The sequence below is a fragment of the Scyliorhinus canicula genome, chromosome 19 (assembly GCF_902713615.1).
Source record: "Scyliorhinus canicula chromosome 19, sScyCan1.1, whole genome shotgun sequence".
Lineage (NCBI taxonomy): Eukaryota > Metazoa > Chordata > Chondrichthyes > Carcharhiniformes > Scyliorhinidae > Scyliorhinus > Scyliorhinus canicula.
This window is the reverse complement of record NC_052164.1, coordinates 32,489,781-32,515,458: the sequence shown is the minus strand read 5'-3', so window position 1 is coordinate 32,515,458 and position 25,678 is coordinate 32,489,781. Positions and strand designations below refer to the sequence as shown.

At 46.7% G+C, this 25,678-nt stretch overlaps 1 protein-coding gene and 1 long non-coding RNA gene across 2 annotated transcripts in view; one reads left to right on the top strand and one right to left on the bottom strand.

Moving 5' to 3' along the window:
- Positions 1–4,828, bottom strand: part of slc35b1 (solute carrier family 35 member B1) — a 38,642-nt gene extending 33,814 nt beyond the window's left edge. The window contains exons 1-2 of the mRNA XM_038778836.1: positions 4,578–4,828; positions 688–785 (exon numbers count right to left, since the gene is read on the bottom strand). Coding sequence (XP_038634764.1) covers positions 688–785; positions 4,578–4,735 — 256 coding nt within the window. The 5' untranslated portion in view covers positions 4,736–4,828. The remainder of the gene's footprint in view (positions 1–687; positions 786–4,577) is intronic.
- A 7,973-nt stretch (positions 4,829–12,801) lies between these two features.
- On the top strand, positions 12,802–25,367 carry LOC119954055. The gene is made up of 2 exons (XR_005458158.1): positions 12,802–12,859; positions 25,026–25,367. It is a non-coding gene; the product is annotated as an uncharacterized LOC119954055 (long non-coding RNA).
- The last annotated feature ends 311 nt before the right edge of the window (positions 25,368–25,678 follow it).

Sequence of the window (25,678 nt, the reverse complement as noted above, 5' to 3'; positions counted from 1 at the left end):
CATTTGTCAACATTGTATTCCATCTGCCAGACCCGAGCCCATTCACTTAACCTATCCAAATCCCTCTGCAGACTTCCAGTATCCTCTGCACTTTTCGCTTTACCACTCATCTTAGTGTCATCTGCAAACTTGGACACATTGCCCTTGGTCCCCAACTCCAAATCATCAATGTAAATTGTGAACAATTGTGGGCCCAACACGGATCCCTGAGGGACTGTGGGAGGAAACCGGTGTACCCGGAGGAAACCCACGCACACACGGGGAGGATGTGCAGACTCCACACAGTGATCCAAGTCGAAATCGAACCTGGGACCCTAGAGCTGTGAAACAATTGTGCTATCCACAATGCTACCGTGCTGCCCTTAAGAAATTAATCTACACTCCATTATTCTACCCTAATCAATGTACCTATCCAATAGCCGCTTGAAGGTCCCTAACATTTCTGACTCAACTACTTCCACAGGCAGTGCATTCCATGCCCCCACTACTCTCTGGGTAAAGAACCTACCTCTGAAATCCCCCCTATATCTTCCACCATTTACCTTAAATCTATGTCCCCTTGTAATGGTTTATTCCACCCGGGGAAAAAAGTTCATATATATTATATATATTTATATAGTGAGACACACACAGGTGTGTAGATATATATAATATATATATGTATATGTATAAAATAAAGTTACTTACCTAATTTAGAAAAGATGGCGTTAATAATACACTGGACAAACACAAGTGATTTGGCAAAAGTGAACGATTCTTGCTGTTCTCCATATTTGCCTCTAGTTCTGTAACACATGAGACGCAAGTATTCAAGATAAACAGGTGCCACAATAATTTGTTTTCGCTATCAGATAGATGTATAGAACATAGAACATAACAGCACAGAACAGGCCCTTCGGCCCTCAATGTTGTGCCGAGCCATGATCACCCTACTCAAACCCACGTATCCACCCTATACCCGTAACCTTACTTTTATTAGGACACTACAGGCAATTTAGCATGGCCAATCCACCTAACCCGCACATCTTTGGACTGTGGGAGGAAACCGGAGCACCCGGAGGAAACCCACGCACACAGGGGGAGGACGTGCAGACGTGTATGTAAAGAAAATATGCAGGAACACAGAAAAGACTGAAAAAAAGACTTCAAATCCACAAATCCAAAACATTTATGCGCTAACACATACAAATCAAATCTGGTTGCTATTCCTCATATTTCATGCCAACTAAGCAATAGGGAGCAAAAAAGAAATCAGAATTGTTCCTAAAGACACTGGACTAGGCGTTGCTTTGAGCTTATTAAGCTCGACTAGGATATTGGTCGAACACAGAACGGTCACAGGTCTTGAACTCTTGAGATGTTCCTGCATTACAGCTAGCTTTTTAAGACAGACATATCACGGAATCCCTGCACTGCAGAAGGAGGCCATTCAGCCCATCGATTCTTCAAGGACCCTCTGAAAGAGCACCCTACCAAGGCACACTCCACCACCCTATCCCCATAACCCCACCTAACTGCACATATTTGGACACTAAGGGGCAATTTAGCATGGCAAATCCACCTAAACTGCACATATTTAAACAGTGGGAGGAAATTTGGAGTACCCGGAGAAAGCGCAGACATGGGGAGAAAGTGCAAACTCCAGTCACCCAAGGCCAGAATTGAACCTGGATCCATGGCGCTATGAGGCAGCTCCGATCGGCAGGCAGGCCACTCCCCCCCAGGCCTACTTTGTTGCGCGGCCAGCCCCTGAACCTCCACGCCATGTTGCGTAGGGGCCGGCGCGCTGAAGTGCCCTGCGCATGCGCGGGTTGGCACAGCCCAACTGCGCATGCACAGGTTGGCGTGGTGCCCATTTGGCACCGGGAAGGGAGGCTGGAGCGGCATGAACCGCTCCAGCGCCGTGCTGGCCCCCTATGGGGGCCAGAATCGATTGTCCCCACACCCGTTTCACGCCGTTGTGAAACGCGATGACATTCACGACGGCACGAATACTTAGTCTCCATTTTGGAGAATCGCGCCCCCTTTCTCCGTATCCTCATGCATTAAACATGGCCAATCCACCTAACCTGCACATTTTTGGACTGTGGAAGGAAACCAGAGAACCCGGAAGAAACCCAACCAGACAAGCGAAGAACGTGCAAACTGCACTCACTCAAGGCCAGAATTGAACCTGGGTCCCTGGTGCAGTGAGGCAGCAGTGCTAACCTAGCAGTGCTAGAGCAGCACAGTGGGTAGCACTGTTGTTTCACAGCTCCAGGGTCCCAGGTTTGTTTCCTGGCTTGGGTCACTGTCTGCGTGGAGTCTGCACGTTCTCCATGTCTGCGTGGGTTTCCTCCGGGTGCTCCGGTTTCCTCCCACAAGTCCCAAAAGACGTGCTGTTAAGTAATTTGGACATTCTGAATTCTCCCTCTGTATACCAGAACAGACACCGGAATGTGGCGACTAGGGCTTTTCACAGCTTCATTACAATGTTTAATTGGATTGGATTGATTTGTTTACTGTCACGTGTACCGAGGTACAATGAAAAGTATTTTGCTGCGAGCAAAATCATTAAGTACATGGGAAGAAAAGGGAATAAAAGAAAATACATAATAGGGCAACACAAGGTATACAATGTAACTACATAAGCACCGGCATCGGATGAAGCGTACAGGGTGTAGTGTTAATGAGGTTAGTACATAAGAGGGTAATTTAGGAGTCTGGTAACAGCGGGGAAGAAGCTGTTTTTGAGTCTGTTCGTGCGTGTTCTCAGACTTCTGTATCTCCTGCCCAATTGAAGAAGTTGGAAGAGTGAGTAAGCCGGGTGGGAGGGGTCTTTGTTTATGCTGCCTGCTTTCCCCAGGCAGCAGGAGGTGTAGATGGAGTCAATGGTGGGAGGCAGGTTTGTGTGATGAACTGGGCGGTGTTCACGACTCTCTGAAGTTTCTTGCGGTCCTGGGCCGAGCAGTTACCATATCAGGCTGTGATGCAGCCAGATAGGATGCTAAGCCTACTTCGATCATAGAATTTACAGTGCTGAAGGAGGCCATTCGGCCCATCGAGTCTGCACCGGCTCTTGGAAAGAGCACCATACCCAAGGTCCACACCTCCACCCTATCCCCATAACCCAGTAACCCCACCCAACACTAAGGGCAATTTTGGACGCTAAGGGCAATTTAGCATGGCCAATCCACCTAACCTGCACATCTTTGGACTGTGGGAGGAAACCGGAGCACCCGGAGGAAACCCACGCACACACGGGGAGGATGTGCAGACTCCACACAGACAGTGACCCAAGCCGAAATCGAACCTGGGACCCTGGAGCTGTGAAGCAATTGTGCTATCCACAATGCTACCGTGCTGCCCAATCTCTATTGTGACAATAGAGATTATTATTATAACCACTGTGCCAACTTCATGTATTAAATCAGCAAAGAGAAAATCTTGGAGACTTAAGGTACTAAATGCCAACAAATCCATGGGCCTGATGATCTACATCCAAGGGTCTAAGATGGTTGCAGACATTATGGATGCACTGGTTATGGCTTTCTAAAATTATTGACCAGTCCCAGCAAATTAAAATTAGAAAAAGAATCCATTAATCAAGAAATTAGAGAGAAAATACAAAACTACAATCCAGTAGTTCTGACATCAGTCTTTGGGAAAATGTTACTTATTAAGAAAGTCTTAACATGCACTTAAAACATCATGATACAATCAGCCATGATGTTCGGAAAGGGAAATTATGTTTGACAAATTTATTTCATAGAATCCCTATAGTGCAGGAGGCGTCCACTTGGCTTATCAATACTGCACTGACAATCCGAAAGAATACCTGACCAAGCCGTACTTCCCCCAACCCTATCCCTGGAACCCCCACCTAACCTGAAGTCTTTGGACACTAAGGCCAATTTAGTACAGCCAATCCACCTAACCTGCCCATCTTCAAACTTTTTTTTGATGTGGAGATGCCGGCGTTGGACTGGGGTGGGCACAGTAAGAAGTCTTACAACAGCAGGTTAAAATCCAACAGGTTTGTTTCAAATCACTAGCTTTCGGAGCGCAGCTCCTTCAACGGTGAATCACTTTTTTTTGAGGATGTAACTAGTAGGGTAGATAAGGAGGAACCAGTAGATGTAGCATGACTGGACTTGCAAGGCTTTCAAACAGTTGCCACGTGAAAGGGTAATACACAAGGTGGAGGTGCATTAGGGGGTGAGGTAACATATTACCATGAAGAGGATTGGTTAATGGAAAGGAAGTAGAGGATCTGAAACAATCCTATATTAAAATTGGTTTCCAATGCATGGTTATAATGAATCTAACTCTACAATTACAGAATAACCAAAGCGGTCATATGTGAACAGTGCATCATGTAATCATGTGTATTATTTCATTTGATTCTATGCTTTAGTGTGGACAAGTCTATTTCCAGCCAGCTTTTGGGGGGGGGGGGGGGGGGTTGCCCAGTCCCAGTCCCAGTCCCAGTGCTGCTCCACCTCCTCCACACAATGCTGACGATCCAGGAACAAGCTGCACCGCCATTTAATCCAGGGAACTCCTTTCTCTCAATTCCCGGGCTCCCGAGTACTCACATCGACTCCTGCAAAATCCCGTAGTAAAAGTAACAGACGAAGACTCCCAGGAAGCAGACGATCAGCCGCAGCTTCTCGCTGGCTACTTTCTCCATGGAGGATCTGGCCGCCTCGCCCGGCGCCTCCGGCTCCACGGCAACAACTTCGGCCGGTCCCATCAGCCCCCGCGCCGCCCTGCCGCCAGGACCCGAGCGGGGGAGGGCCGGAACCACCGCCTGATCAAAACGCACCCTCACCCCCGCCCGGGCTTCACCGCGCAAACAAGGGCCACGGTCACTCCCTTTCGACTTTCAGATTTGGTAGTGAAATAAACGCAGGAGGTGACGTCTCCCTGTGAACGAGGTGGAAAAACTGGCGTGACTGCGTCCCCGGCCGAACGGGGTCCTGCGCTGACGGTTGGGGCTCAGTGCAAGGGCGCCGGCGGCCGGGATTGGGAGCGGCTCCCGGCTGAGGTGAGCGGCCCTGTCCGTGGGTGGCCGGCCGGCCGGTTGTTTGTCATCTGAATATCATTCTCCACAGAGAATTGTAAGATTGAGATTCCCCCGCCCCTATAAAAGACACCCCTGCAGGCTACAGTCAATGTGTCTTTGCACCATGGCTTAAAATTTAATTCGAAGTAAAGAAAAAAAGCATTATATACATTGTTCTGGGCCAGGGTTTAGAGAACCCCAAAGGGCTGGTTTAGCTCACTCGGCTAAATCGCTGGCTTTTAAAGCAGGCCAGCAGCATGGTCCGATTCCTGTACCAGCCTCCCCGGACAGGTGCCGGAATGTGGCGACTAGGGGCTTTTCACAGTAACTTCACTGAAGCCTACTCGTGACAATAAGCGATTTTCATTTCATTTTCATTTTTCATATCATTGAGTTCACCGGCCCCACAACTTTTAATAGATTGTGGTATGGGGAGCACACGGCCCACTCTACAGTGTGGTACAGCAGAAATGGAAACGTTTTTTTTTAAAGCAAAACAATGTTTTTTCTATGAACGCATCCTTTTTAAAACATAGTGTACACCTTAGCAACCATTAATTCAAATACAACCCCCCAAAGACTACAACACTAAGTAATCCTTGAAACTTTCCTTTTTAACATCCATACAACTTAAAAACGAAACCTTTATCAGAAGCACGTCTGGTTAAAGTCGCTACTGAAAACATTTATAATTCTGAATTCACCCAATGATCAAGAGATAGTCTTTTGATGGCAGAGAGAACAGCAGTGCCCTTGCTTGGTCTGGCTTCAGCTCCAACACTGAAAAGGAAACTAAAACATACACTGCAGCCTGCTCAAAAACGAAAGTCAAAAGCTGACAAACAGCCCAACTCCACCCACTCTCTAACATCACTACAGTAGTAAACGACCATTTCTTAAAGGTACACTCACTACAGATATTTATATACATACCCATTTATAAACAAACATTTCTTAAAGGTACTCTCACATGACAATATATATTTCCAGATTTATTGATATTTTTCATAGCAGTAGAATGCCCCAAGACACTTCATAACCACCGTGCAGTGTGGTTAATTCACTGTGAGTAGACTATTGAATATCTACACTGCAGAGGGAGTTATAATTGCTTGAGAAGGAGTTGGAGCATTCCACAGAGCAGTCATTTGCAAACTCATGGTCATGATCCATGGGTGGATGGCGCGGCCATGGGTTGCGGTGTTCCCAATCGCGGGAAGAAGTGCCCAACGGCTGCGACTAGCTTTCAGAAATGCCGGCTGTCCCGCATTTGCTTGCCCCCTGGACAGTGCCCGGAGCCCAGTGAGGCAGACGCCTCCTCCTGACATCAACGCGCTGACCCAGATCCTTTCTGAAAATCGATGAGGTCTCTCAAAGCGGCGGCAGAGAGCAGCAGTTCACCTGCCCCACACACTGACGTCACATGCTCTGGGTGCGAGAGAGATCCCTCCAGCAATGAGATTCCTTCTGTAGCAGCCAGCAATGCTGGTGTGAGCTCCAGGGCCTCTGGTGAACAACCCATGAAGAAGAGGCTGACATCAGGAACAAAGCAGCATAAAGATGATTCCTTGAGGTGTGGGTTTATTAATTGTGCCAATGCAAATAAGGATGCAAAGTTCATATATGTTATACATGAGCTGGCAAATTAAAGATTCAAATCACTTGTTTTGAGGGTTTTAAGACGAAAAATAGTGACTTTTGAGGACAAACATCAAACCTCTTGATTTGAAATTAAATGAAAATCGCTTATTGTCACAAGTCGGCTTCAAATGAAGTTACTGTGAAAAGCCCCTAGTCACCACATTCCAGCACCTGTTCGGGAAGGCTGGTATGGGAATTGAACCATGTTGCTGGCCTGCCTTAGTCTGCTTTCAAAGCCAGCAATTTAGCCCTGTGCTAATTTTCTTTTCAATGTTTTTTTTCAACATTTGCAGTGAGAACTTAAATCATGAACTGAAGTCCGTAGCAGAAATGTAACATTGAATGACAGAGTAAGTGAGGTTGGGAGGACCAATCAGGCTCACCTGTAGAAAAAATGGAGTACGTGAGTCCAGTGATGGTGGTGTTGGCTCTAAGGGTGTGGAGGCAGCATTTGGGACTGGAGGGTGCCGGTGTGTGGGCACCAATCTGCGACAACCATAGGTTTGCGCCTGGGTGGTGGGTTGGATGAGAGGTTTTGGGGGCACTGGCAAGCAGGGATTGAGCAATTTGGTGATCTGTTCATAGGGGGAAAATTTACAAGGTTGGAGGAAGAGTACAAGCTGCCAGGGGAGCAGTTTTAGGAACCTGCACGTCTGGGATTTCATGAGGAGAGAGGTGCTGCTTTTTCTGGGTTGCCGCCCCTGTGGTTGCAAGACAAGGTGCTGTAAAGGGACAAGATTAGGGGAGGGGAAGGTGTCCGATGTCTACAGGGAGTATCCCCCTGGTGGGGGATATAAAACGCTAGGGGGAGGTGGGTCCTGTCGTGTACGAGGTTAAGGCCCCATCCAGTTTAAAGTAATAACTGGGTCACATATGACAGTAGCAAGGGTGAGTAGGTTCTTTTGGGGGCGGGGGGGGGGGGGGGGGGGGGGGGGTGGAGGTTAGATGTGGGCGTTATGCGGGGAGCCAAGAATCAGGTAATTCACGTGCTGGGTGTGTCCAAAGTTGAAGGGGTTCTAGCAGGGGTTTGCGAATGTAATGTCCGAGGTGCTGGGAGTGAAAGCGGTCCCGAGTTCAGAGAGGTGATATTCGGGGTGTCGGAAGACCCAGGAGTCCAGGGGGTGAGAGAGGCCGATGTTCTGGTTTTTGCCTATCCGCCCGGAGACGGATTTTACTCGGATGGCGGGACTCGAAGCCGCCGGACGCAGGGGTGTGGGTGAGCGAACTGGCGGAATTCCTGAGGCTGGAGAAGGTCAAGTTCAACGTGAGGGGGTCAGTGAATGGGTTCACTCGGAGGTGGAAGCTGTTTATTGATTTCTTTAAGGAGGTTTGAGGGTTCTGCTGGGGACGGGGATGGGGGGGAGGAGGGTAAGGGCAGCATGGTAGCACAGTGGGTAGCACTGTTGCTTCACACCTCTAGGGTTCCAGGTTCGATTCTCGGCTTGGGTCACTGTGAGGAGTCTGCACGTTCTCCCCATGTCTGCGTGGATTTCCTCCGGGTGCTCCGATTTCCTCCCACAAGTCCCGAAAGAGGTGCTGTTAGGTAATTTGGACACTGAATTCTCCCTCTGTGTACCCGAACATGCGCTGGAATGTGGCGACTAGGGGCTTTTCACAGTAACGTCATTGCGGTGTTAATGCCTACTTGTGACAATAAAGATTACTTTATAAAGATCAGGGGGTTAAAATGGGGAAGGCGGGATTGGAGAAGTGGGCGTTATTAGGGGAGCGGAGGGGGACTGGTTGTTTATAATTTGGTTGTTCATCTGCTTTTGTTTATTCATGTGAAAATGCCTTAAATAAAAAGATTATGAAAAAAGGTAAGCGAAAGTTGTGGGTCGTGAAGATTGGGGGGCATGGTTCGCGAAGGCCGGCTGGCATGGGTTGCAAAGATCAGCCGGCGTGTGTTGCAGAGGATGGCCAGTTGGTAAAAATGGGTTTCAGACAAAAATGTTTGAAAAAAACACTGCCATCGAGGAGCACGGGGACCACAAAGATTCAGAAAGGCAGCTTCACATCTCAGGAAAGCAGTAAAAGCAGCTTTGCCAGCACCCTGTGAAATAAGAAAAAGATCAGCATTTATATTGAAGGTTTCATGATCTAAATTGACATTTCCAATCCCAATGTCGCATGAATCCAAAGACCAACTCTTCAAAAAATCTAGCGTTTTGACATACAAATGATTTGTTTTTTTCCCCCAAACTTAAACCAATGGATTGATTGACATGGGCCCTCAAGCTTACTTTGACACATTCTATTACTACAGTTTGGAGCTCCTTACAAAGAACTATCCAGAGAATCCCTACAGTGCATAAGGAGGCCATTCAGCCCATCAAGTCTACTGGCCCGCTGAAAGAGCGCCCTCCCTAGGTCGACTTCCTCCGCCACATCCCTGTAACTCCACCGAACCTGCACATCTTTGGACACTAAGGGGCAACTTAGTGTGGCCAATCCACCTAACCTGCACATCTTTGGACTGTGGGGGGAAGCCAAAGCACCTGGAGAAAATCCATGCAGACACTGGGAGAGCATGCAAACTCCACACACAGTGGCCCAAGGCTGGAATCTAACTCAGGTCACTGGCGCTGTGAGGGAGCAGTACTAGCCATTGTTCCACCTAATATTACACTTAGCTCCAGACCCTTGTGGTTGGAGTCATACCAAGCACACAGGTGATTGTTGGAGGCCAATCATCTGAACCCCAAGACCTTGTTTCCGCTCATCCTAAAGGTAGTGACTAAGGCTCCACTGTCTCCAGATGTTTCAATCATTTTTTTTTTTTTTTTTTATAAATTTAGAGTACCCAATTAATTTTTTCCAATTAAGGGGCAATTTAGCGTGGCCAATCCACCTAGCCTGCACATCTTTGGGTTGTGGGGGTGAAACCCACGCAAACACGGGGAGAATGTGCAAACTCCGCACAGACAGTGACCCAGAGCCGGGATCGAACCTGGGACCTCGGCGCCGTGAGACTGCAGTGCTACCACTGAGCCACCGTGCTGCCCTCAGATGTTTCAATCATGATCTCCCCTCCAACTGTACCTCATTCCGAAGCAGTCCATGCCCATATTCAACAAGATCTGGACAACAGTCTGCCTTGAGCTGGTAAGTGGCAAATAACATTTGTGCCACACAAAAGGCAGGCAATAACTATCTCCAACAAGAGAGAGTCTAACCATCTCTTGATATTCAATGCAATTGTTATCACTGATCCCCCACCATCAGCATCCTGAAGGTTACCTTTGGCCAGAAACTACACTGGACCTGCCACATAAATGTGGCTACAAGAGCAGGTCAGAATTCTGTAGTGAAAATCATCTCCTGGCAGCCTAATGCTTGCCAGCCATCTACAAGGCACTAAACAGGAGTGCAATGGAATACTCGCCACCTGGCTGAATGGAGCTCCAACAAACGCAAGGAGCTTTATACTGTCTAGGACAAAGTAGTACATTTGATTGGCACCCAATCCACCACCTTAAATATTATCCCTCTCTCACCAGGACACAATGGCAGCAGTGTATACCATTTACAAGATGGACTGCAGTAGTTTGGCATGGCTCCTTCAACTGCACCACCCAAGTTCATGAGCTTCATCTAGAAAAACAGCAGACACAGGGAGACACCGCCACTTGCACCATCTTGACTTGGAACTACAGGTATATTGCTGCTCTGTCACCAGCACTGGGTCAAAATCCTGGAACTCCCTCCTTAACCGCACTGTGGGTGCATTTTTGCGACATGGACTGCAGTGGTTGAAGAAGGCAGCTTACTACTACCTTTTCTAATTGAATTATTGCTGGGCAACAAATGCAGGCCTTGCCTGCAATGCTAACATCCCAAGCAGGAACTCAAAAGAAGCTGAAAATTCTTTAAAAGAAACTTTTAAAAAAGTTCCACTTGTTAACACCACTGAGAACATCCTCCATTATGTTGGGATAGATTCTGAGCACATCAACCAGCTCAAGACAGGGAAATCATGCCGCCCTTTGGGCCACCGGCAGCAGCAGAATTGTATTCCAGCACAACCGGTAACCTCATCTGGCATGTCCTTCACTTTACCATTGCCATTCACCCAAGGGACCAACTCTGGTTTAACTAATTCCATCAACACTAATCACAATTCTCTACCATTTTATAGTTTTTATTTTTTCAAATACCTATCCATGTTATCACCCCTGCTTTAGACTTGTAAGTTATCTGCCAATGATCTGCGGTTCCCTTTTACTATGCTCATTAGCCCCTCTTTTGCTACACTTATATCTTTGTTGTTTCTTTAAACAAGGCAGTACATGATCTGTGCTGTTCTATAAGTGCTCCTGCTAGATGGTCCGAAACTCAGCATAAAATCGCGAAATGGTTACAGCACAGAAGGAGGCTATCATGTCCATGCCAGCTCTCCACTTTTCTCACAGCCCGGCAAATTATTTTCTCTTCAGACACTTACCCAATTCTCTTTTGAAGGCCTCAATTGAATCTGCCTCCAATGCACACTCAGGCAGTGTATTCCAGATCCGAACACTCGTTGTGTAACAAGATTCTTCCTGGTGACATCATTGCTTCTTTTGCCAATTGCCATAAATTGGTGACTTCTGGTTCTGGATCCTTTCATCTGTCCAGATACCTCATGATTTTGAACATCTTGATCAATCTTTTCTCTATGTATTGTTCTCCCAAGAGAACAGCTCCAGCTTCTACCATCTATTCACGTAACTAGAGTTCCTCATTCCTGAACCCTTGTGAGTCTTTTCTGCGCCTTCACATTCTTCTTTAAAGGACGGTCCCCTGAACTGGGCGTAATGCTCTAGTTGAGGCGTAAACAGTATTTTATGCTGCTTTACCGTAACTTCCTTACTTTTGTATTAAATACATTATTTATGGGCAGCACGCTGGCCCAGTGGTTAGCACTGCTGCCTACGCCACTAAGGACCCGGGTTTGATCCCAGCCTTGGATCACTGTCTGTGTGGAGTTTGCACATTCTCCCCGTGACCACGTGGGTTTCACCCCCACAACCCAAAGATGTGCAGGCAAGGTAAATTGGCTCTTAACTGGAAAAAAAATAATAGGGTACTCTAAAATATTTTTTAAAAAATACATCTATTTATGAATCCCAAGATCATGTCTGTTTTTGTTAAACCACTTTCTGATCCTGTTCTGCCACCTTCAATCATTTTTGCACATAAAGCCCCACATCCCACTGCCCTTGCAGCCCCTTTAGAATTGTACGCTTTGTTTTATGTTACCTGGCCTCTCCCTCCCTACCGAAATGAATCACTTCACGGTTCTCTGCATTAAACTTAAACTGACACTTGTCCATATATTCTACATACAAATTAGGAGCAGGAGTAGGTCACTCAGCCCCTTGAGCTTGCTCCGGCTCATCTGATTGTGGCGTCAACTTTGTATTTCTGCCTATCCCCGATGATCTTTCACCCCCTTGCTAATCAAGAATTTATCTACCTCAGCCTTACAAAATACTCACAGACTCTGCTTCTACTGCCTTTTGAGGAATAGCTCCAAAGACTCTCGATCCTCTGAGAGAAAACATTTCTCCTCACTTCTGACTTATATTTAGTGACCCTGAATTGTCGATTTTCCCACAAGAGGAAACATCCTCTCCACATTCACCCTGTCAAGACCCCTCAGGATCTTATACGTTTTATTTAAAAACTCTTCCTCTTCCAAACTCCAGCGGATGCAAGCCTATCCTGTCCAATCTTTCCTCAAAGACAGACTGTACATTCCAGGTATAAGACTCATAAACCTCTGAACTGCTTCCAATGCATTTACATCCTTCCTTAAATAAGGAGATCGATACACAGTGCACCAGATGTGGTCTCGCCAATGCCCTCTATAACTAAAGCATAACCTCCCTATTTTGTACTCAATTCCCACGAAATTAGCAATAACATTCCACTAACTTTCTTAATTGCTTGCTGTGTCCACATACTTCCCCATTACAATTCAAATTCCAAGATGCTTCACGGGAGCATTATAAAGCAAAATTTGACATTTATTGTGCTCTCTGGAAGCCTTTCACTATCCTCCTCACTTTTCACAATACTTCTAAGTTTTGTTTCACCTGCAAATTTTGAAATTGTTCCTTGTACACACATCTATGACAACATATATGAAGAAAGGGAGGGGTCCAAGGAAATCGGCTGTAACTCGAGGTAATGATTGCAATATGTATTTTTTCCCAGTGGTGGTGCTGTAGGTGTTCCTTCGACACTTCCAAGTAGTTGGACTGTGCCCCACCACCTTGTTCAAAAGGTTATGCAGAAAAACACCTCGGACCACAAGTCCATCAGACAATGGTAAGCATGTGACATTCTAGAGGCCCTAAGGGAAAAGGAGATGATGGGAAAAGGAGGGACGGCATGGTAGCACAGTGGTTAGCACTGTTGCTTCACAGTGCCAGGGACCTGGGTTTGAATCCCGGCTTGGGCCACTGTCTGTGTGGAGTCTGGACATTCTCCCCATGTCTGCGTGGGTTTCCTCCGGTTTCCTCCCAAAAGTCCCGAAAGACGTGCTTGTTAGGTGAATTGGACATTCTGAATTGTCCCTTAGTGTACCCGAGCAGGTGCCGGAGTGTGGTGACTAGGGGATTTTCACAGTAACTTCAATTGCAGCGTTAATGTAAGTCTACTTGTGACACTTAATAAAGAGTCTTATTAGATGATGGAACCTGTCGATGGTTCCCTGAGCAGACTATCAAAAGTAATTTGACAGAATGCCTCATCGGCAGAACTTTCAAACAAGCGGCAAGATGTGGCTTCGCTAGAGGTGAGAAAGGCCCTCCCCCTCAGATCCTTTCCACACATCCGGAGTCGTGCCCTGTCTGCATGTTGCAATCGAGGTGACTGTAGTGGAAAAGAGACTTTTTCACCTTGTGGATTGTGTCTTTACATCTTGAGAGGGATGAGGTGGTTTTTGTTGCAGTTTATCACTCCCTGACAAATATCAGCTGCTGTTGGGGGATCATCAACTTGATGAAAGACACTCTTCGGCCTGGCTGAAACCTGTTGATCTTCCAATGCAAAGTTGTCTGCGAGGGATTGTTGCAGACAGGCACATTCCAAAGTCCAGGAATACGTGTTAAGGGATGCACTAAAGCTTGGGCAGCCACTGCAGAGGTATGATGGGGAACAACCTTTCAGACATGGAGAACTGAGGGGCTGGAATTTGTATAGAACCCTTTGGGCTGTATGACTCACATTGAATGGATATGGTGAATATTACTTGCATGACAATTGTATTGAAGCACCTCAGAGTGCAACATGATCTGTGTAGACAACTTAGTTCATTGCACCTTTTGTAATGACCATTTTGAAATGTCTGTAATGTCCATTTGCTTGTATTGAAGCACCTCAGAGTGCAACATGATCTATGTAAAAGAAAAATCTGAATATTATTGCACTTTCTGTGATGGCCAATCTGGAAATGTGTGTAATGTTCTTTCAGATATTTTATGAATAAAGTATACTTTTGAAAATTCAGTTCTCTGGTGAATACCTGAATCTGTTTCCCTAGACATCCTATGCAATTAATTCCATTTTGAAGACGTTTTCAGTGCTTCCCATGTTAAATCTTTTTTTTTGTCAACTAAAAAAAGATGTATGCCTTTTGGTCTGAATAACATGCAGCTTCATTTATTTTTATACTCCTCATGGGCCCTTGGGACCTTGGTTTGCAAACATTGAGCTTATTCAGCCAAACATAACTGCAGGGATATGGCCAATACCTCCTTAGCAGCATTTTAACCTCATGTCTTAGACCTCTTGAGGAAGGGGCTCCATAGGCCTTTCCCCAGAACCTGCTGTCACTCACACCAAGGGTGACATGTGCCAGTATCGATACATCCATGTCAGCGAACTCAACAAGAATTTGAAGAATTTGCTTCTATTTTGCTCCCCTGAATTATAAATGTGAAAGATTTCATGAACTCACAGACCCAGCTTCACCCTCAGTTCCAAGAAGCGATTTCAATATTACAGCACTTCCAAGAGCTGCGAACTTGGATAGAAATCCTGTCACCTGCAATTTCTCTTGGATCTTTATTTCTGGTATTCCTCCAAGGATCTATATTTGGCATCCTCCTATCCTATTTATCAACTACATGCTGTCCCTCAGCGATATATTCTGAAAACTCTGTCAGTTTACACAAGTACATTAACCACATCCAGTTATACCTCATCACCCCTGCCGACCGCTTCACTGTCTCGAGATTGTCAGACTGCTTGTTTGATGTCCGTTGCTGCCGTTGTCTTCATTCCCTGCGACAAATTCTACTCTGTTGCCAACAACTCCAGACCAGTCCCAGGCAATTGTCTGACTCTGAATCCGACTGTTGGCAAACTTGGTGTCATGTTTGATTTCTGATCAGGTTTCCATGTTATCACTCGGGCTGCTTATTTCCATCTCCATTGTATCACCTGACTCCGCCCCCTGCCTAGCTCATCTGCTGCTGAAACTCTCATCCTTGCCTTTGGTGCCTCTGAAAAATTCAATGTTCTATCTGCTCTGGACTTGATGTCATTCAAAACTCTGCTTCCCATGTCCTAACTCTCATTGCTCCATTCACCCATCACATCTGAGCTCACTGACATTGGCTCCCAGTTAAGCAACGCTTCAAGTTTTAAGTTCTCATCCTTGTTTGCAAATCCCTCCATGGCCTCGACCCTTACTATCTCGATATCCTTCAGGATATCTGCACACCTCTAACTGGCCTGTTGAGACAGAACAGGATATTGCCAGTGACCCTGAAGATAGAAACTGTTGGAGATGGTTAATTCACAAAGACACATTTTATCTCGTTACAGATGGCCTGCGTTCGCTTTTCATGACAACTTGGCTTAGTCACTAAATGCTGCCTTGCCAGTGTTGCCCACATCCTGACAACATTTTTTTTTAAAGGTTAGGTTCATATGGTAAGACTGAACTGGCCTCATAGGTAATTAAGAATATAAGAAACAAGAGCAGGGTAGGCCATGTAGCCCCTTGAGACGTCTTCACCATTCAATAAGATTCTGAAATCATTTTATTTGTGATATTTTGCATAATAAATACTCCAATTTTACCAAATGCATGATGTCATGGATCTGCCTAGGACAGCAGTAAAACAAATTTAGCAAGGCACGAAGGGTTGCGATCTGCCCAGTAACAGGTAGAAATCTGCCTAGCGACAGCATTCAAACGACATGATGAGATGCAACTTTTCCAGTAACGAGATTAGCAGGCATCTCAACAGAATCAGGTGTAAATCGCCCTATTAGTATAAACAGCTTACCTAGATGACTGAAAGATCAGTGGAGGTATACACATGCTAATTTCTAGAGTCAAGGAATTTGAGAGAGACAGACAGCCAAGTACAGAATGAAGAATCCAATGGGGAAAATGGTATAATTACCACCGCCCTCAGAAGCAGAGAGACCAGTTTCCATCTAATAGCTGGAGTGGCAGTCCACAACCCACAGCGAGTAGGCTGGGTCCGCATCTAAGTCAAGACAGTTCAGAAACCTTCGCAACGGCAGTTTAAATATCTTTGCTGGACGAGGAAAAGACATTTCCCAGACTATTATCTGTCCCGTATTGTGTGATAACTATAAACTGGATTTGACTTATAGATTTTTTAATGCGGATGTTGTTTGGGGGAAGGGGGCAGTCTTAACGAGTTTAGGGACCATAGATATATTTTGGAACAAGGTGTATGTTCTACATAAACTATGCATGTGTTGAGTGATTGATATACTTAATTATTTTAGAGTATTATAGTCCTGTTCATGTGTGTTTGTGTTCAGCTTTTCTTTAATTTAATACGTAGTCTTCAATAATTATTGCATGATTACTGGGCTGGTCATTCTCACTACGGTTCCACGTGATTCCTCTCACCATTCCAAACACAAAACACTGGACCCCCAAGAGTTGGGATACTCCAACGTTGTTTGTAACAATAAGATTCCAAAACTGTCTACCATCAGTCAAATGTTTTTGAGAAAGATGTGAACTATCATAAACACCATAGAGTTGACATATTGAATCCCTACAGTGTAGAAGGAGGCCATTCGGCCCATTGAGTCTGCACCGGCCTTGGGAAGAGTTCTATTTAAGCCCACGCCTCCACCATATCCCTGTAATCCAGTAACCCCACCGAAACATTTGGACACTGAAGAGGCAATTTAGAATAGCCAATCTACCTAACCTGCACATCCTTGAACTGGGGGGAGGAAACCGGAGCACGTGGAGGAAACCCACACAGACATGGGGAGAAAGATGACATATCATAACCTCTGAGTGTATATTCACTACAATTAAGTGGATCATTAAAATATAAAAGAGGAAACATATTTCAATATTAATTGTAAGTATGGCCTGCAATAACCCCAGTGGCATTGTCGTGATCGAATTTGTTCTCTCAAGGCTTTGTTCTCAAAGGCTACATGATCTGCGTGAAACAAAATCTAGTGGATATTGTATTCTTCCAGGAGGTGTCATGCTTTCTCAAGAGCCTCTCAGCAGAACCAGTATATGTGGAATTTAGTGTTTAAATCTTCCCCAGCAGAGTGTGAAGCAATGTAATGATCGTTTGGACTCAGAATCATCTCCAACAGCTGTTATTTGCCTAAAATAATCAAAATGGACCCTCCTGCATTGATAGGAAGGTTTAAAATTCAAATAGACTGAAGTGCATCTTTTGGATTAAACTGTTTGATTTTGAAATGCCCTCTTTGATTTTGAAATGCCCTATAAGGAATCGAAAAACAGAAAAGTGGTCATTTAATTGGACGTTTCACATTTGAAGTGTCCAATTAGATCAATATTGTATCAACATAGTAAGTCTGCCTGCTGTTGATGTAGCGCTGCCACCTAGTGGATGAGCAAAGCAGCAAATGGAATGGTCATTGCAATACGTTAGCATTAGGATTATTTTCTGTTGCCAGTTATTCTTTTAATTTTGTTACAACGCAATACCAAATCGTATTTACTACAGGTTTTAATATGTCAGGAATAGGCCAGGCAGTGAGCTTGAAGATCTTGCTTAGTCTTTCTCATTCTAACATGCTGGTCAGCCATCACTGTTTTCCATTGGCATCACGCTCTAGGGCAGGGGTGGGCAAACTTTTCCGTGCAAGGGCCACATTCAGAAATTCACAATTCACAAAGGGCCGCATAGTATATTAAGTAAAATAATTACTTCACCCGGTTATGATTCTGGGCGCCTCATATAGAACATAGAACAGTACAGCACAGAACAGGCCCTTCGGCCCTCGATGTTGTGCCGAGCAATGATCACCCTACTCAAGTCAACGTATCCACCCTATACCAGTAAGTAACCCAACAGCCCCCCCCATTAACCTTAAAAAAAAATTAAAAAAAAAAAAAAAAAATTTAAAAAAAAATTTTTTTTTTTTTTTTTTTAATGACTTGGTGGGCCGCAGAAATATCTTTGGCGGGCCGCATGCGGCCCGCGGGCCGTAGTTTTCCCACCCCTGCTCTAGGGGCAGTGAGCAGCTGATGAATGGAAGGACATGTTTCAAGGACAGTGAGTGAGCAGGAATAGATATTCCCAACCACAAAATGGCAATATGCAGCAGGGGAAGCCTCATTGGCAGTCAACTGGCGGACACTATGCCAGCAGTGAGCTTGGTACTATGTAGAAAAGGTGCCCTGTGTCCAGTGAGTTGGGTGAATGTGCATAACAGGCCAACATGTAAGCAGTGAGCTGGTAATATATAGCAGAGGATGTCCAATTGGCAAGAAGCAGCATACTGCATTTAGCCATGATCATAGCTATTAGTTTGCTCCAGGGAGGAGTCAGTTCCAACTGTAAAAACACAACTGTGTGGCTGTTGCTATAAGATAATGATTCCCTCAACCATTGGGTGTGATCCAGTATTCAACATGACTGATCTCTCACAGAAAAACTGTCTTGGGGATCCTGTCTTGCAAACAAGTCAACAAATCCTGGTGATGAATATTCACAATGTAGCCATTCACAAAATAACCTAATTATAAATATTTACAAGTAACAAATAGATATTTGTGCTTTTTCAAATTCTAATCTTTTGCTTTCTGGAGTGAATTATTGCCTTCAATTGTCTCGATAGTTCACATCCCCACTCCAATCTCTAACCATACTCCCCTGCTCCTCCAGTACTGACTCCATGTTCTGATCAAAAGCTGCATTTTCAGCCACTATGTGACCCGCTTTCTGGAATTCTCTTTTTAAGCAGCTCAATCTTACACTAGCATCCCAAAACAAAGTGCTGTAGGGAGCTGGAATTAGAATATAGAACATTGAACAGTACAGGCCCTTCAGCCCATGATGTTGTGCCGACCATTTATCCTAATCTAAGATCAACCTAACCTACATTCCTTCAATTTACTGCTGTCCATATGCCTGTCTAAGAGTTGATTAAATGTCCCTAATGACTCTGACTCCACCACCTCTGCTGGCAGTGCATTCCACACACCCACCACTCTCTGTGCAAAGAACCTACCTCTGACATATCCCCCTTTACCTTCCTCCAATCACCTTAAAATTATGTCCCCTTGTGACAGCCATTTCCACCCTGGGGAAAAGTCTCTGGCTATCCACTCTATCCATGTCTCTCATCACCTTGTACATCTCTATCAAGTCACCTCTCTGCCTTATTCGCTCCAGTGAGAAAAGCCCTAGCTCCCTCAACCTTTCTTCATAAAACATGCCCCCCAGTCTGGGCAGCATCCTGGTAAATCTCCTCTGTATCCTCTCCAAAGCATCCACATCCTTCTTATAATGAGGCGACCAGAACTGGACACAATATTCCAAGTGTGGTCTAACTAGAGTTTTATAAAGCAGCAGCAAAACCTTGCGACTCTAAACTCAATCCCCCTGATAATGAAAGCCAACACACCATACTTCTTCTTAACAACCCTATCAACCTGGGTGGCAACTTTGAGGGATCTATGTACATGGACCCCAAGATCCCTCTGTTCCTCCACACTTGCAAGAATCCTGCCTTTAACCCTGTATTCAGCATTCAAATTCGACCTTCCAAAATGAATCACTTCACATTTATCAAGGGTTGAACTCCATCTGCCACTTCTCAGCCGAGCTGTGCATCCTGTCAATGTCCTGTCGTAACCTGTAACAACCCTCAACACTGTCTACAACTCCACCTACCTTCGTGTCATCAGCAAACTTACTAACCCACCCTTCCACTTCCTCACCCAAGTCATTTATAAAAACCACAAAGAGCAGAGGTCCCAGAACAGATCCTTGCGGGACCCGGGAATTGCCACGGGTTTCCCGGCGCTCGGCCCAGCGAGCCGGCAACACTATTCAACAATATTGTTACACTTAACGAGGCCTCACGGGTCACGGGCTTCTCGCCCCGAATTCCGGTGTGCCAGCTGATTCGCTGGGACCGTGCTCGCCAGCCCCCCGCCGCTAACAACATCAAGCAGCACTTGCTCAGCCAACCCCAGCCAGCTCGCAACAATAGCGCCGAGGAGACTGACCCCAAGATTCAGGAACGCTGACCTGGGGAGGCTCCTGGACGCGGTGGAGGCCAGGAAGGATGTCCTAGATGCGGTGGAGGCCAGAAAGGGTGTCTTGTCCCCCGAGGGTCCCAGAGGGTGAGCCACAAGGCTCAAAAGTGATGTTGCCTCCACCTCTGATGTGTATCCTGGGAACACAACCAGGTGCAGTGGTACAGCTAGAAGGGCAAAGCACATCGAGGATCACTGAGGGCACCGGGGGAGGGGGGAAAGGGTAGGTAGGGGGTGAGGGGTAGGTGGGGAGTGAGATGGTGGGGGGGGGGGGGGGGGGGATGCACTAGCGGGGAAGCATATATTGAACAATAAACAACCTTGTACGCATCCAGTAGGAAGCCTCTCACTTTTTTCCGCAATGCATTGCCGCGTCCAGGTGATAGGTGTGAGCGAACTCTCAGCAGACAGGCATAGATTGAGGAGCACCAGCGCCCAGCTCTCTGCGGGTATCATCACCCCTCTGCCCTTGACAGTGGCCCGCGGACAGTGCCGACACAGTCCCAGCACCTTGGAGTGATGTGACACATAACCTGGGAGGGTGGGAAATGGGGGTGGCGGGTGGGTAAGAATGTGACGATAGACCAGGCTAAGTCCGAGGTGAATCGGGCCAGTATGAGGGCCTTCCTGTCCCTACGGGCTTGCTGGGCCTCTGGCTGGTCCTCAGGTTCCCCCCTGGCCTCGTCCTCCAGCCCCTGCTGGTCCGGCGCCTCCTCATCATCCTCGACCGCGTTCACCACCTCCTCCTCTGAGGTGGCCACATGTTCATCATCACCAACCTCCAGCTCATTGCCCCGCTGCTGTGCGAGGTTGTGGAGGACACAGCAGACCATAACAATGTGGGTGACCCTCCGGGCGGTATACTGGAGTGCACCACCAGAGCTGTCAGGACATCGGAACTGCATCTTGAGGAGTCTGATGCACCGCAAAATGACAGTCCGGGTGGCTGCATGGGCCTCATTATAGCGGGTCTCTGTTTTGGTCTCCAGCCTCCAGACTGGATTCGTTAACCAGGTCCTCAGTGGATATCCCTTATCCTCCCAAGAGCCAGCCATCCATTCTGGGGTGCTCCTCGAAGAGGGCAGGGATATCTGACTGCTCCAGGATGTAGTTGACGTGCACACTCTTGGAAAGCGGACACACACGTGCATTATCTGCATCTGTTGGTCGCACACGATCTGTAGGTTCAGGGAGTCAAAACCCTTTTGGTTGACATAGGGCACTCCCAGATGCCCGGTGAGCGCAGGGCAACATTCGTGGCATCTATGACTCCCTGGACCTGGGGCATCCAGGCGATGGTGGAGAAACCTGCTGCCTGGGCATCCTGTTGGGCTTGGTCCATGTCAAAAACAATGTAGTCTTCCGTCTGGGTATACAGGGCATTCGAGATCTGCCGGATACACCTGTGGGCTGTGGCCCATGAGATCCAACACAGGTCCCCACTCGCACCCTGGAATGATCCCATGGCATAAAACGTTCAGGGCTGCAGTGACCTTGACGGCCATCGGAAACGGGTGTCTCCTCCACGTGATGCCAAGTCCATGAGGAGGTGGAACTTCCTGCGACACGCCCTGTCCGTCATTTGTTCGAATGACCTGCGACGGCTGTACACCCTGGGCTGTCATGGAACTCCCGCTCTGGGTCTTTCCCTGACCTGATGGGCAGCCGGGTCCTCAGGGTTTGGGGCGGGGTCCAGCACATGTGCCGCTGCCTTAAGCATCTGCAGATGCTTCTGCTGCTGCTGCCTTCTCTGGTTTCTGGTCGCATTGTGTAGCACCAGCATCACGCGGCAACTTCGGCATCCAACATTCCTGCCATAGCGTTCAATATCTATAAGGCATTGGGAGATGGTGTTAGACCGACAAACAGCAGTGGTTCCCACCCCGGGACCCTCCATTTCCCAATTGATTCACCTCCCCCCCACCACCCTAACCGGAACACCCTTCTCATGTACCCCAGGCCGCAGTGGGCCCCCCTCACCGGTCCCCAGATCCTTTACCCCGGCCACCCGCTCCCAAAACCACCCGGACCGGGTCCTGGAACCCCTCCCCGGGGCACTCATCCACCCTCCGACCATGGACATGTCACTGGAGCTGTGCCTCACCTCTGGGTGTTCAGGTTAACGCTGCTGCGTGTGTGGCGTTGCCTCCTGCAGTGTTCAGGAACACTGTGCAGGTATCACGGTCTGTTTGGGATGCCAGGCAATGTCTTCCATGTGTTACGTGGCCCGCCCACCCACGGGAATACACTTGGGTTGTGTGACGTGCTCAGTTAACCACGATTGCCAATTCCCTATTTCCATACAATTAACGAGAACCACCCGTCTGCGTGGCCAGAGGCCTCGGCAGCCAGTGGGGATTATAGGGGGTCTGGGGCAGACGGGCAGGGACAAAGATTGCCCCTAGAACAGGTACACACGCTGCAGACCCTACTGCTGCTGACATGGAGTTGCAGCGAGCGGTTGCCCCCCACCCGGTTGCATCCCCAGCAACCCCCCACCCTTCCATGGTGGCCCAGCCCTGCAGAGGGTCCTCCCATCCCCAACCAAATGTCCTCCATCCCCCACCGAGCACAGGAGCAGCAAGCCCAGTGCCCTTGGGCTCTTTCCCTGTGAGCAGAGATGGTTACTCACGTCGTCAGCTCCCCACAGAAGCCCTTCTGTCGGGTTTTTAAAAAGGAGTACTAATCGGTGCCAGCGTGAGCACTTGCTGCGGAGGCCGGTGAACGACAGGAGGCCATTGGATGACGGGTGGCTCTCGTTAATTGTACGGAAATGGGGCTTAAGTGGTGATAATTGGTTTCTCGCCACCTACGGCGAGATTCCGAATTCGCCTATGGCAACAGGCCGGTTGCATCGCAAACTGTTTGGCGGCTGGCGCGGTTCCCGTTTTTGGCCTCTCCCGCTATTCACCGGCCTCATTTTGCTTGAGTGCGCGTAACAAGGCTGGAAAATCACGCCCTTTATCTTCAATCATTGTTTCACGCCCCCAACCATTTTCTCCTGATCAGTGCCTGTTTGGTTTTTCACCCTGTAAATTGTCCTCAAGCACCTTTCTGTTTGTGAAAAATGCTGCAGAAATGCACATGGTTGATGCAAAGATACCGTTCTGCTATCTATTTGTATCAATACGTTGTGTCTTCCTGTTTTAAACTTTATTCCCGGACAACGAAATCAGCTTAGTTCGGAGTTTCAGAAATCATAAATGTTACATTGGAGTAGATCTGCCAATTGACATTGATTGTCACCCAAGGCGGGGAATTGACCCCGGGTCACCGTTGCTGTGAGGCAGCAGTGCTAACCAATGTGCCATCCATGTTTGAATGCTGCGTCTGCCTCAAGTTCGAAGCAGGCCATTGCTGTCTCTGTCACTTGAAAGATCTTGCAACAGGCCCAGGTGATGGTGCTTGGGAAGAGTAAGCGATAGTTGTTACTGTTTCATGGTATCACAGAACATAAGTGCACACATTGGCAAATAACAATGTCAAATAAATAAATACAAAAATGGAACAAGTAAGCCAAGGCATAAAATCTCAGTTTATATGGATTATAATTATATATGTCACGATGAGAGGGAGAATATACCGCAGGAAGGAATTTTTAATGAGTGAAATCATCATTTATCATTCCCACCATTTGCATGTTGACAAGCAAAACTGGAACTTAGTAGAACACTATCCATCAGCGTGTGATGCTCAGATCTTATGCAAATCATTCTATATGAGAAAGCAGTAGCTGATTTTGAGCAAGCCTGTCAAAATCTTGTATGTTGCTCAGTGTTCAATGTTGTATAAAAACACTCCTGAGAAAGGCCTTGGAATGTTTTTGTATTAACGGCTCTATATAAATTCAATTTGTCAAGTGCACCTGCACACTCAGTACAATAAGAATATAGTCTTTATTGTCACAAGTAGGCTTACATTACCACCGCAATGAAGTTACTGTGAAAAGCCCCTAGTCGCCGCACTCCGGCGCCTGTTCGGGTACACAAAGGGAGAATTCAGATATCAATTCACTTAACAGCACGTCTTTCAGGACTTGTGGGAGGAAACTGGAGCACTCGGAGGAAACCCACGCAAACACGGGAGAACGTGCAGACTCCGGTGCTCCGGTTTCCTCCCACAGTCCAAAAATGTGCAGATTGGGTGGATTGGCCATGATAAATTGCCCTTAGTGTCCAAAATTCTATGATAATCTATGATTAACCTAGGACAAAAGTTCGGCACAACATCGTGGGCCGAAGGGCCTGTTCTGTGCTGTATTTCTCTATCTATCTATCTATCCATACAGACAGTGAACCAAGCTGGGAATCAAACCTGGAACACTGGCTCTGTGAAGCAACACTGCTAACCACTGTGCTACCGCGCCGCCCTATGCTGCCTCTTAAGTGTCAGCCGCAGCTCAGCTGGTAGCACTCTGGGTCTGTGGGTTCAGGTCCCACTCTAGGATTTGAGTACAAAAGTTAAAATCAAGGCTGACACTCCAATGAAGTACTGGGGGACTACTGCAGTTGGAGGTGCTGTCTTCAGGTGAGTTATCTGAGCCCCTCTCTCATCCTTCAGTTAGATGAAAAAGGCCACACAATTTAAAAGAGTGCAGGAGAGTTACCTGGTGCTCAAACAACATCAAAAAAACAAATGATTTGCTCATTATAACTGTTGTTTCTGGGAGCTAACTGTACACCAATTGCCTGCATGTCCCACATTAAAACAGTGATTAGACTTTAAAAGCACTTCATTGGCTGCAAAGTGCTTTGGAACGCCCTGCGGTCATGAAGGATGCTCTATAAATGCGATTTTCTTTTACAGAGCGAGGAGAATCCAGTGGACCGTCAAGTCAACGGAACACCATGCACCGAAGTAACAACTCTCGCCACCCTACTTGAATGAGGCAGCAACAAGAAATATAATGGGACCGTTTAATGTGAAGGATATATTGTGGTTCTGGTTGAGAGTTTTAACTTTCACAAAAGATGTAAATCCTGTGGATGAACTGGGTATATTAAATTTAAAAGATCTACCAATGCATAATGTTGGCAGTTTCATCTAACAGTCACTTATCAGACTTATCTACGTGAATTATGTTTTTTAGAAGATACTATTGACTTCTGGAGAAATCCTTTTATTTCATTAAAAAAATATTGTACTGATTCTGCAGCTCACTGCATCATTTAACTATTTTATTGTAATATTTAAGCAGTGCATTAAATCCAACCAAGTTCTTTGAACCTGTATACATTCATCTGATACCACGTTATCATTTGCCTTTCAGAAAAGCTAAAACAGTGTGGTGAAATGTCACAGATTCATAACATATTGTTGTTAATTGTTAAATCTGAGTACACTGATCCAGACGGCAGACATATAACAACCTCTGGTTCAAATGAGGGATAACTCCGCCTTCTTTTGTTACGAACGTGACCAGATCTCCTGGGACAAAGGCTTTTCACAACAGCTCTTGC